This window comes from Aythya fuligula, chromosome 4 (genome assembly GCF_009819795.1).
Source record: "Aythya fuligula isolate bAytFul2 chromosome 4, bAytFul2.pri, whole genome shotgun sequence".
NCBI lineage: Eukaryota > Metazoa > Chordata > Aves > Anseriformes > Anatidae > Aythya > Aythya fuligula.
Window position 1 is genome coordinate 49,187,941 of NC_045562.1, and position 14,042 is coordinate 49,201,982.

Sequence of the window (14,042 nt, forward strand, 5' to 3'; positions counted from 1 at the left end):
CCAGACCGTATCCCATCATGGCCTATCTTTGTCTCTCCAAAGAAGGAGGGAGTAGGTGGTGCTCTTCTCTTCTTTATTAGCAATTCAAGGACTGGGTGACTTTTGAAATTAACTAACCAAAGACCTAAATTATTTTCATGGTATTTGCTGTTAAAGAGTGATATTGAAATTCATGAAGAAGTAAAAAAAACATGTTGTGTTAATAAGAATAACATCTGGAAATTACACCAATGTGGAGCCATGAGGGGCGTCATCTGTCCTACTAAATTGCTCTCAGTTTGCAAAATATCCAGCTCCCTTGGCAGCACTGTTGCCCAATTGGCCTCATGGATTCTGAGATCTTTCTGCATTCCTCAGAAGTATCCGGCATTGGATATGAACAGGGGCAAGCTACCAGGAAGGACAGATCTATATTCTTAAAATTACAGATAAAGAAAACAATTTATTTGGAATTTTTCAGCCTTTAAAAAGTCTAGTCTGTGAATGTATGCGTTCCAAGATAATTTCTTATTCGGGGCTCTGTCAAGTGAAAAATGGACCTCGGCAGTAGTGCTCCAGCCAGTGAAGCTCGAACAGCGTTCTCGCATGAAATTGAACTAAGTTTAAAGCTATGCGTATTTGGCGGTTCCTGGAGTCTTGGAAAAGCATCCACTTATTTATTCAATTGGTCACAAAATGTACTTTCCTCTTTACTTGTTTTCTTGTCCCTGTGGAGATAATTAACTAAGTGTTAGATGAAGAAATAAGGGCTGTATGTTTGGAACAGCGCGTTGATATTTCTGACCTTTGCTCTTTAGACACCTCATTCATGCATAAATCTTTATGTTAAAAAAAATACTTTGGGATTCTGAATTTTAAAAATTTACTAGTAAATCTATCTTGAAAAATAATTATTGTTTGAAGTGATGCCTGCATTATACTACATATGCTGCAGCATTAATTTAAGGTGGAAAAACATCATAGTGTCGAGTTGTGTCTTGATGTCTACATATGCAGTTTGTCTGGTTAACATTTGGTTTAACTTTTGAGGTGAAAGTCTGTCTCTCCCACTCAGGCTCCTTTTACTACTGAAAAACAGACTTCTGACAGATCTTTAATATGGTAAATTGCTGGTAATTTCTGCCTCAGTATGTCCAACTTAAACGATCAGCTGTGCTAGTAGTAGAACTGCTACTTCCCTACTACACATCATCATTTGTGCGTGTGGTATTAACTGTGCATTTTCTATGTGGTATAACCATTGCATATGTTAGTTTTCACTGTTGCTACCTTCATAATTAACAAAAAATATAAATTGTGTTGACTGTTATTTTTTTCTTAATATAGGGTACCACTTCTGTAATTTAAAAACTTGGCAAACTGCTCTGTAGTTCTTTTGGGATCTGCCCTAAATCTTGCAAGTTGGAGGTGGAATTCAATGTCTGCATGTCCCTGTATGTTTGCAAATCAACTACCTTAGGAGTGAAGGTTTGAAGGGGACCATTTGTACTGAACTCAGTCTTACGAGCATTTATGCAGCTGCTCGTTATACACCTGTCAAGCCCTGCCTTAGAAAAAGCTAAATTTGTTTGCCTCCACTCTTGTCTCCAGCACTGGAAGATCAATTGATTCAGCAATATGTTTCTTAATGTCTCGTGCAAATATATTCATGCATTATTTGTACCCATTGATTTTATTACCAGAGTTGACCCTTAATGTAACCATTTTTCATACTTTTTTTTTTTCAACGAGGAAGCCTAGACATTATTAATCTCTTGTGTCATCTCAGGTTTTTACTTCCAATTTACAGCAGACTACAACTCCTAGCCTCAAAATGCATAATCTTGTACTTTGAACTGTTAGATTTTATCCCATGAAACTGTTAAGATTTTCATCCCATGTATGTTTTTCCAATGCTAAAAGTAATCCAGCTGTCCCTTCTGTTTTTCTCTGTGTTAGTAATGTTTCACAGCCTTGTGACAGCACCAGATTTGGCACTGTTTGGTACCCAAATCTGCACTATGTGTACACTTGTGCCCACACAGTATGGTTTTACCAAGCTCCAGTTAAAATCTTTTCTTTTTGTATGCCTGTTACCTTGCCATCTACTTCTGGAAGTTTCTTAGGTATATTACAATACTTCTAATCCTAATCTTTCCTCTGTTAAGTATGTTTATTTCCTATGTTAAATATGTTTTTTAGTTAATACTAAGCTAAATCTATGTGAGTTGTAATTAATTTGTTCTGTCTAGAAAACAGGTTACATATCAGTTTGACATGGTATTCTTTGATAAATGTACTTTATCCTATTTTCCTCTAGAATGTAATGTGGTTTTGTTTTTTTTTTTTGAATGTTTGTCCTGAAGTTTTTCATACTGCTGTCATCAGACTAGTAAGGTAGCTATTTTTCACCATTTCTTAAATATAAATATTTTTGTTTTCTGATCTACTTGATGTGGTAGGTTTAGTAGGAGTCTTACCACTGGCTATTTGTTTTATGTGCAACTTGTTTCAGAACTTGCTTTGCTTTACCTGATTTAAACTGCTTTTTATTAGTTCTAATATGGTAACCTTGCTGAAATGACCTCATCGTCATTGGTCATTTCCCACTGCACTGTGGCGTGAAACCCAGGGCAGAATAGTTGACTTATTTCCTGGGTCATGTCTTGATCATTGCATACTTCCAACAGACAACAAACATTCATTCCCTTTCTTCTTTCATCTATCTGTATAACTTTCATGGTTTATCAAATTTCCTTTACAAGCTCTAAACAAGCCTGGCTTCTTTCCCTGTGTTTCCTAGTGCCTAAATCTAATCTTATAGGATTTCCTTTGTTTCTTTCATTGTTTTAATTTGAATTAATTTGGTTTAAACTCAGTTAAAACTATACCATGATAACTTCCTAGATTTTTTCTTCTTTAAATGGTTTCTTCATATACAAGCCCCGCTGATCTTCATGGGTAAATCTAAAACAGTCCCAGTGACTATTTATAGAGAAAATCTGATTTTTGCACCCAGTAGTGTTTGGGTGACCACTTTCATTTGCCTTTGTTTTTTGTTTTTGTTTTGTTTTGTTTTTTTCTGTATCTTGGAATTTCATGTTCCTGATTGAGACAGTTTTCGTGAATTCAACATTATCCCAGAAATCCCTGTATGTAGTGATGTGCAACCCTGGTAATACTGTAATTACAGAAATTACTATAATACCCTGATAGAATTGTTTTTGCCATCCTTTCCCAAGTGACACAATTAGATTCTATTCTATCCCTGTTACCTCTCTTTTTTATCCTCAGTTTATCAGATCTCTAATGTGCAGAGCTGCCTCAGCACGCTCACTTGCAGTGTTTCCTGGTGAGAACTGGCTCTTCAGTAGTGAGGCTGGTGCCTAGTCCATCGTGTTTCTGTGACATCCAGACTTCCTTCCTCCTGTAACATCCAGTTTCATTCCCTACGCTATTTTAATGGTAAAGGTTACTTCTTAGGCAGTATGGAATCTTGGTGTTTGTGCAAGAAAGGTTATCAGTACTTTTAAATCCCGTAGGGAAGGTTGAGGTCATACTTCTCTTTCTTCCCACAATTTGGAATTAAAAGATGACCAACTACAGCGTAACACGGTCCTCATGAGTCAGACCCCTGTGCCCACGCAGAGATTTGGACTCTGTGTAGGTGTAGGGTCGCGGAGTATGACCACAACGGAGCATGAAGGGGAGGCGGGAGCAAGACAAGGCAGCCTTGCTGCAGTCCCTTCTGCCTGTAGTTGCCATCTCCTGCCTCTGAATCTCTGGATTTGCTTTAGGAGAACAAAGGAAGAGTTGGTACATGAAGATGTAGTTGTCATCCGTCTCCTTTTGATTTCGTAGGAGTTGTGTACTACATAGCAAGACAAAAGGACTTGAAGCAGCAGAGGGGCTGGTTGGGGTGGGATTAGATTAAATTTAGTCTGGTTTTGGCTTTGTGCTGAAATCTCCCCCTGTGAGCAAGCAGCAGGGAAGATGGTGAGGATTTAGGCCTCAGAAGAAGTAATTTATTTGCTGAGTACCACCAATGACTTTCTTAAATTCCTTTCCTCATCTACTGGAATAGTTATATGCATCAAACAGCTGTCCAGGGAGATTTCTGTGTAGAAATTGGCTGGAGCTTTTGAACCCTGGATCTGAGCAGTTCCATGGATATTGTAAATATTACAAATGAGATGCTGGACTCTTCGATGCCAGCAAGCTTTGTTAATGACTTACTAAGGTCAGGATTTCACTTACATTTACATGTGTTGGACCTTCTCTTGGTGGTACTCCGAGGGTGGGAAAGTATTTCAGTGTTTATCTAAAATGGTGCTGAGCTGATCCTAGGCTGATCCAGCGATGCATCTGGATTCACTTTCGCAAGGAACAACATGGAACAAAACACCCAAAATTATTTTGAAAAATTGAAATCAGCAGTCTTGAAACATTTTCACTGTTGTGTATGAGGCAACTTCATGTTTTCTCAATTGAAGCAAGTTATCAGTTTTTGAATATGCTGCTATATATCATGAATGCTAAAGGTAATAATGCAGTCATTATCAAAGGTATGCTGCAAGGCCTCATGGGCTGACATTTTCAAATCACCATGTAAATCTGCCTGACACAGCTTTAAAAGAAATAAAACAAGACTGAAAGCTCCAGTGTTTAGTCTAAAAACACACATGGCAGTGGTTGCTATTTTAGCCTATGTGGACTAACCGTAGAAGCCTTTTGTCAGCTCTCGGGCCTACTGAGCGGTGTCAGCTTGATTTGTGTGTTAATTTGCTGACTTTTCGGTTTGATGCTCTCCGTTAAAATTCACATAAAGACCTTGTGTGTTTTTGTTTTATTTAGCAGCTTTCCCTAATCTAAATGCTCCTCCAAAGGCTGCCTGTGGTATCACTGAAGCTAAGAGAAAGTGCTTTCAGCATCAGTTCGCTGCTGGAGTCATTCATTCCCCACTTACATGATTCTGAAAGGATGGTGGCAGATGGAGATGTTTGTAAACTGATGAAATAACCAAATGCACAGAAGAAACACAGTAAATGTGTTTCTTCTTACGAGATTTTTCCTTTATGGAAAAATACCAAATAAAATGATCAGAGTGGTGTAAGGCATGAAACACCTAGCATCAGTTCAGCCTAGTGCCTTCCTGGCACCGAAGCTTGTTCTGTTTAAGGATTCTCGTCACTCCGTCTCATGTGTCCCTGCTCTTTAGCTCTGGTTTACTTGAGGAAGATGACTTGTTACTGGCGGAGGCTGCCAGAAACCAGGAAACAGCCCTGGCCTGGACTGTGGTCTAGACTTGCTATTAGGATGGTGTTTTGACACTGTTTTTCCTTGTGTGTTGATGGTGTGTGATTACCTACCATGATTTTCCTAGGTTAGATGAAACGTTACAGACTTTTCTCTTTGAGCCTGAGCTCACAGGGGCATAAGTGTCCCCTTCTCCCTGGAACAGGTGAAATGTCTCTTCTAAAATACAAATTGAACAGCTCAGATGATATTTTAATGTTAGATGGAGTAACTGCTGATCCTGTAGTGTTTCTGTGGCCTGAATGACACCCCTTATGTGCTTTTATTAAGGAGAGATTCACAGGCCAATGTAGGGGTACAGGAATTTCTCTTCAGATAATGGGTGAAATCAGGATTCATTTACTGCATCTGATAAGCCACAATTTGTGTATGAAGCATTCTGACCTATTTCTGCCATCTAAAGCTCCCAGTGAATGCAACGAGCCCAGGATGTGGCCCATAATGGAGAAAGCCTCTAAAGTTCTCTATAACTGATTCTCTACTGCTTAAAAATCTAGGTTCACATGAGGCTTTACAGTATTTGCTACCACTAAATGCTGTGTCTTGTTTTCCTGTCCGCAGGTAGAGTCACCCCAGAACAACTCAGCTCATACATCCAGCTTTTCAAAAATAATCTCAAAGCTTTGGAGAACCACTGTGGTCTTCTACAGCTTGTGCTGGCCACAGTCCAGACTTTGAAACACCCCCAGATTTCCAAGTGGGACAACTTCCTAGCCTTTGAGAGATTACTTCTGCAAGTAAGTACTATGTCAACTATTTTTTTTTTTTTTACTTGAGTAAAAACGTTATATTTTTATAAAATTCCCATTGAATTCTCTAGGTTGTATTTTTTTTTTTATGAAGTTTGTAGGATGTCCTGTTAAAAAGCTGTTCTTTATTGTTAAAATGAAAAAGGAATGGGAACTTACACAGTTAACCTTTATAGTTTTATCTAGGAGCAATTCTAGAAACAAAAGGCTAAACATTAAAGGGCAAGTACATAAACAATCCGAATTGGGTGATGGTTTTATATCTATATGAAATTTAAAGATTATACAAATTTTAGCACTGAGTAGGATGATGATGATAATCACTATCTGCCTGAAGACACATCTTGAAGGTAATATGTCACATCAAATGCAGAGAAGACTGTTTATTACTATGTGAGTGTAAAGCTTGTGTAATTTACTAAGTCGATGTAAACACAGTAGCAAATTCCATGCACATGAGAGTGAGATTTCTTTTGCTCACAGACATCATCTCCTCTCTGTTTCTCCCACTACTGCGTTTTTTATGGCATCCTGTTGGTGGCCACAGCAATATTGACATAGCCTTTTGTATCACACTTGGATTTCTCTCGGGAAATTAAGAGCTAGTGGTATTTTGAACTCTATCCTAGTAACCTTTGGAGATGTACTGTACAAAGGAGGAGTTTTTCAAAGAACCTAATAGAGGTAATCTTTGCAAAATTAAGGAAAAGCTCAACGCTTTCCTCCCTGAGCAGTTTCTCCTGCAGTTGTGTTGCAGGAACCATTTTCTGGAATTTTAGCAAAAGGGAAGTCCTCACAAGGTAACTTATAATTAAGTTAGAGTCAGCCTTAAGTAAGTGAAATGTATCATGTAGAATTCGACAAAAAACAGGTATTTCTTTGGGATAGATTAACTGCCTTTGTCTAAATGTTGCAAACAAACCAACAACCCAACCTTCCATGTGATTTCTGACAGCAGTACATAATTTCTGATTCAATAAGAAGACTCAGACCATGCCTTATAGCTTTGTAGTCAGTGAACATTTGGGACATGCGGGGGAGAAACATGCACAACTTTATTACCAAGTTCTTATCTATGCTAATAAAATAAATAAATAAATAAATAAAACAACTATCCTCCTTTGCAAAGACTGAAATATTTTTAAGTAACATATACAACCTTGTTTATTTAAAAACAAACAAACAAACAAACCATATCAGGTAAAAGACATCATTGCAGCCATTCTTTGTTTTGTCTGGATGGTAGAGCATGGGACTGACAGCCCACAGTCCCCTTCTTTCTCTTGCAGTAACTCATGTCACCTAGCTGTCTTTTTGCAGAAGCTGTGTATGTTCCATCCATTCCAGCCTAGTGTTAGAATCAAAATAAAGCTGCAAGCTCAGCATTGTTTTCACAACAGCAGGCAACTGCCTATAAAAAACATGCCTCAAATCAGCAGGGAGTGGGAAAAACAGAGGTAAAAAACAACCAAACTATATGTTTCATAAAAAAAGAAATGTATAACAAACGTTCTTGTAATTGTACACAGCTTTAGATTATACCCACTGCCTTCCACACATCATATTAAGGTAAAGTATGTTAGCCAAAGCAAACCTTCTAGGCTAACATAATTGTTGCTTAAGAATATGCTCATTTTCAGTAGTTCAAGCAACAATTATTTTGAAATACGCAATGTGCACAGCATGTATCCTTTTACTGACTATTCTGAAGATGGAGTCTGAGATGCATTATCTGTTTCTGAGAGCATGGCCTGTCCCTGATCTGCTGACAGAGTCTTGTAGGAAGAGCAAAATACTGAGAGTCCCAGAAGACCTCAGAGATTTTCTTTATTTAAAAAAAAAAAAAAAGAGGAAAGAAAAAGAAAACTATAATATTATATTGTGAATGGTTGGTACATAGCAGTCCACACTAAATTTAACATCGTGGTAGCCTATTCCAGCAGGATTACTGAGAAATTCTTTAGCAGAACTGTTATGTTTCAGACATTCTAAAATAATAAATTTTAAAAGAATCTTCAATATGAAGGAATTGTTTCAACATGTAAGTAGTGCTGTTGCTATCCTATGTTGGAACCATGTAGAAGACAACTGTTTATGAGAGATCTACTGGGAGAAATATTATTAGACTTCGGGCAATATAGGAATTCTAGATTTTTCCCTTATGGATGCATGACAGACTTCAGCTGATGCCAAAGAAGATAAGCCAGTATAAACAGCCAGTGGTAGGATTCTCAGATTTCCCCCCAAAATACATTTGCATGTTTTTGGAATTTCTCTCATTACTGAACCTCTGTGATTGGCCTCCCAATTCTTTGCTTAGTCTACATTGTGCTTTTCAAAAAAAAAAAAACAAAAACAAATAAACATAAAACATACACACTGCTGACGTTAAAGCTTTAGTTTTACACTGAGTAACCTCTTCCATTTCCCTTCTCTTTTGAACACCTTCTTGATTCTTCATCACATTCAGTGGATGTTACAGGTACTCAGTTCTAAACATGGCCTAGCACATGTAGAAAGTAACCTACTTCTGATATTTTACCATAATTAAAAATCTGTAACTGCATTTTTAGATCTCTGATGTCTTGTACATATCTACATGCTTACTATGGAGTGGTTGGAGTGGTCTTCTCCTTAACTGGGATGGATGAATGATGTGAAAGCAAATTTAGATTTTGATGGGGTTATGGCCTTAACCTCAAGGGAAAGTAATTCATGTGCTGGGTTAAGAGTTGCATCAGGATGTTCCATCCTGTCAATCACAACATTTTTCTGTGTTCTGCTGCTCAATCTTGCACATTATGGAGCTCTACCCAGAAGTGTAAAATGTTTTGTGACTTAAAACAATATGCTTCATTTACCAAGAAGGTATAGTATCTTCCTTTTCTTGATTTTTTTTTTCTTTTTTTTTTTTCTGCATAGTATTTTCCTTTTCTTAAGGTTTTCCTTCCTCCCACATACTTCCTATGTGACTACGTTGTTTTCCTTCAAGTGAGGATTCAAACTTCAGGGAGATAATAGAAAGTAAGAAATAGTGTTGTCATTTCATGGTTTTCAGCTCTGTTCAGCTATATCCCCTGTTCTCCTCAAAATTATGACTTTCATGGAGGTTTATTAAGCAGTAGAGGCCCATGAAATACAACAGCCAAGAAGAGGAGCTCTCTTTGGAGTTGAAAAAAAAAATGTGAGAGTAAAAATATTTTTGTTAGTCATTTTTAGCATATATCACTCACGCGTGCACTGAGCAGGGATTTCCACCTGCACATTCAGTATAAAAGTACCCAGCAGCACCAGACAGTGTGAGTGGGGGCATGATGTGCCCCAGGGGAAGTGCAGGTCCTCTGTAAAGGGAATTGCTCTGAAAGTCCCCCAGTGGGATGCTGCCTCTTCGAACTGGCAGCATGCTTCTGGCATAATCTTGTTGTCAAGATTTAAGAGTAAAGTGTCTCATGGAATACGAGAAATGTATTTACCCCCAAAGAAAACAGACCCTCTCCAAGCAATGTGAAATTCTACTACTATCCTCTGCAATGAGACAGAAGAAGGAGGATTTAATTTAATTTGAAGTTTCTGTAAATTGTCATGAGCAAAGACATTCTACCATGATAAAAACTTGACTCTTAGTACTGTCATTTCTGCAAGGCAGCAAATTCTGCCAACAGGTCTGTCAGTTGGCACTATGTGCCAAACAAACATGTTGTACATCTAGTCCTTAGCTAATTGCCTCCTGCACGTCTTTAAATACAAACCTTTCCATTAAGCTGAGTGGATTTAAATTGCCAGTTCTTGTGTGTACCGTTTGGATCCCACAGTAGAAAGTTCTGATGTAGATGCCTACATAATTGTTGCTTTCCATAACATATAATGAGTAGTAAGAACTAAGACTGAAAGAAAAATGTCTTCTGCAGTATTATTGGTATTCCTTGCTATATTCTTTACAAGCAACTCATACTTTATCAGGCAAGTTTTTGTTCCAGGTCTGTTGAAAGCAAAATGCTATTTTGACCAGAAAAGAGTGAGGAAGGGGGTGTTTCTTCTTTAGGATGAGGACATTCTGGTTTTTGAGACGTCTGGCTAAAATTCATTTTAAAACTGCAAATGTACCAGAAGTATTACATTAAAACAACTGCATTGTTCAAAATAAGGACGAGATTACCAAATTCTTTATTGTTTGTCATTATAGTGTTGGGGAGGGGATTTTTGCTTCTTGGGGCTTTTTTGGCGGAAAGATGATGTACCTGCTGACCAGCAGCTCACAGTTTACTGGGGAATTAAATAACTTCAGTACTTAGGGGGACACTGCAAAATGTTCAAATTTTCATTTTGTAGGTAAAAAAGCAGAGCGTAAACTGGGGACTACATTGCGTTGGTTGGCTAACTTTTTATGGTTCGCACCCAGCTAAAATTCTTTCAGCTTTCACCTCTTTGAATTGTTTAACTTCTCAGAATTAAAGCCCTTTGAATTGGGACCAATTCCCCTCCAAACTTTGACTCCTTTCATTGTCTGAGGTAAGTGCTTTCCTGAGCTGGCCAGTGGTCACGTAGCATCTCCCAGCTATGGCACCAGAAATGTATTCAGTGAGTTTGGAAATGATGTGTTTCTAGCAGGACAGCATTGATGACACTGGTTTGACATGAAGATGCGCGCAACCACCTCCTGTTCCTCTTGGACTTGACCTTTTGTTCAGCCTAACTAGTTCAATAGCGTGTTACTGTTATATCTCTAGTCTCTGTCAGGAATGTTGACTGCTTAGAGAAATAGATAGAGCATTGTAATGTCAATTTGCAAGCAATGATTTGATTAGATCTTACAAGATGGGCTGTGACATTACTATATCAAATTCATTCTTAAGCATGAATTCAGTACAGAATGTGAGATATCTATCAAAGATATTAACTTCTAAAGTTAACTTTTTTGTTTTTAAAGGATGAGTTGCAATTTTTTGTATTTAGGTAACAGTTTATTTTGTTTGTTTTTCAAATCTGTTCTATCATAGGAAAGAAAATGTAATGATATAGCAAAAGTATCCGGCGTTTTTACTAGCTTCTGTTGATATAATAAGTAGGTCAAACATTCTGATGGTTGAAGCTACATGTGCATGGGGAGCTTCTGACAGGATAGTATTTTCATGTTTAAATGTTAAATAAAGTTAGATTTGTTTAATTATAGTTCTATTTTCTCTTTTGGTGCTGTAAAATTTGTCAGAAGATTTGTTTTTTGTCCATAGTGTCATGAGAAACAGAAAATACAGACTTGTTTTTAAGAGAAACAGAAACTCTATGCCAGATGGTCATTCCAATGTTTTTATTTTTCTGTTGGCTTAAAGTGGTTATGAGGTTAATAAAATGACATCACTTTTTCTCCAATGAATATTAGAGTGCAAACTCAGAAAAGAGGAGTGGAAAAAAACGGCAATACAGCTGAATATTTCAAATTGCAGTTAGTGTTTCAGTAGCAAGATGTGATAGCTTGGGCGTTGATAACCATTCTGTCTTGTGCCTTGATTTTTTTTACTGTCTTTTACAAATGCAGTGTAGACAAGATGCATTACTTAATCAAGGATGACATTATTATTTACTTGCACTTTTGGATATTGCACAATATGATAGGTGGTGTTCAAATATGCATGCCTGCACGGGACCCTGTGCCAAGAGATTTGGAAGCTGTAAGACATCTTGCAGAATTTCCCTGCCCAGAACTCACTGGAGGTTTCAGACCTCTAGACTTCTCTAGATGGTAGTTTGACTCTAAACTGGTGTAAACCAAAAGCTTAAGCGTAGGCTTCAGGGCTGCCGAAGCAAGCAGATTGATGCAGAGCAGAGAGGAAATAGAAAAGCTTTTGGATTAATTGCTCTTGCTCTGCAAAAGTGATTCATAGTTCAGCTGTAGTGGGAGCTTTATTTCTGCATTGAATAGATTAAGATCAGTAGCATTCCTTGTTATTATTATTTATATTGCTTTAGTCTACATGTAATTTATAATTATGTAGCTCAACTCAGCTCAATAAATTGTCCTTCTGGTGGCCTACAATGTTGGTCGATAAATCTTTTTAGAAGAGATATTTAACAGCATTTGGAAAGAGGATCCATGACATTAGCTGTCTGTAATTAGAGATATTATTCAAAGGGAGAAAAAAAAAAACACATAGTCAATTCATAACATAAAGCTACATATGGAATGAATTGCCTTGGTGGGAGTCTTGCATAGTGCCACGTTGATAGCAAAGGTCATCCCCTGGAATTTGGTACTTTTTTGATGAGATTGCAGTTTGGACACTGATACCAATTGTGTCTTACACAGCTAAAGGATCAAATATAATTTGTTGATAACTTCTGAAGAGAAAACAGTCTTTCAGCATATACCCGCTTAAGCCTCCAAATTATTTACAGTAAGTTCTTACTGCACCATCTGTTTGCTAGGCTTATTCCATTTAAACTGGGAGTCAATTGTAGAACATGTAAGCTTATTTGGATTCTGCCTGTATACATGGGATATTTTTAACTTTCAAAGTATTTGTTCTACATAAAATTCATGGTCTCACTTAAATGCTGTAATATACAAGCCCCAGAATAGCGTTTCTGCCTCCTATGCCTCAGTTCATTTCTTTTACTTGTTCAGTGTCTTTAGTGTTTATGATACCATAAGTTGTTTTTAACAAAAAATCTTTTTTTTTTTTTTTTCTATGCATTTTTTTTAAAACAGAAACCCAAGTTCTTGGAAAGAACTTCAGGGCTACAGCAATATGGGTAAATCAGTGGCCTGAGTTTGTGGAAATGACAAGCAGTTTGGAGTGTATCTGGGTTTGTGCATCACGCTTGGTATTCTATAGTGGAGGACTTCGTTGCTTACATGTTCTGTGTTCCTGGGGAGGTCAGCTATGGACTGCTTCCCAAGCTTGATGTGCCACAATTAAGACAGTCCATCTAGTTTTGTTCAGAATGTATGTATCCTTAGGTACTTTTATATGTATATTTTTATATATAATTATTTGTAATTATATAAAATACTTTATAAAATATTGTATCATTTATATCATATACTTCTAGTCACACTAGCTTTCTGTGGGTAGAATGTTCTTATCAGACCACTTTGCAAACAAAAAAAAATACAGGTAGGAATTGTTTTAACATTAAATCCTTTTAGAGTTTCTACTGACACAATGTATTAATCTGCTGAAAGAAAACTGTTTAAAGTTTTTCAAGCTCTGGCTGACAGGGGGTTAAAATATCTTAAGTGGGGTTACCATATCACATGGGAGTTAAGAATATCTTTTTGTATTCTTGTCACAGAAATGTGTTTGTGTTTGGTCTGAAAAATTGCAAAGTATTGCCACTGTGGCTCTCATTTAAAAAGCAAAAACCTCCCTTCCTCATCTTCTGAAAGAGCAAATATTTTATATGCAGATAAGAGTCATGTGAGAACTCTAAAATTAGCATTTAATAAAGAAGTGGCTTTCTTAAGTGAATAAATGTCCACACCAATAAAACTTAAAAAGCCTAGTGGGGAGAGGAGGCTAAGCATGCTAAGTCAATGGGAACTGTTAAGTTAATGTTCTATGTACAAAGACAAAACACTTGATATAAAAGATGGATAATTGTGCTCTGGGATGCAAAGCTTCTGCTGTGTACTCCCCCTAAGGCCTTGCTTTGCAGTTTTGTTCATTATGACACCCATGCTTTTGGATAAAAAGATTTGTTAGGTGCATTTTTCCCACTCAGCTTGTTACAGTCTAGGTTAGAAAATCAGGTTTTCTTTTTAAGATTATTTCTTAGCTAATAACTGGATTTGGTCCCTACTATGGGTTCAGAGCAGGACTGCATTTTTTACCTTTGGGTTTTGTCTGTTCTCACTAATTACGTTATAGTCTTCAAGGAAATAAGTGTTGACTTATTCTTACAGTCCAGGTGAAATGAACACCAAAGCACACAGCATCTTGTTGTTAGACCTTTTCCTCATAGGACCTGCTTATTGTTGTGGTTGCTATCTCAAGGGCAATA

General features: G+C 37.2%; 1 protein-coding gene across 1 annotated transcript in view; it reads left to right on the plus strand.

The window, feature by feature from the left end:
* Positions 1-14,042, plus strand: part of SCFD2 (sec1 family domain containing 2) — a 189,370-nt gene that overhangs the window by 47,364 nt on the left and 127,964 nt on the right. The window contains exon 4 of the mRNA XM_032186590.1: positions 5,857-6,032. Coding sequence (XP_032042481.1) covers positions 5,857-6,032 — 176 coding nt within the window. The remainder of the gene's footprint in view (positions 1-5,856; positions 6,033-14,042) is intronic.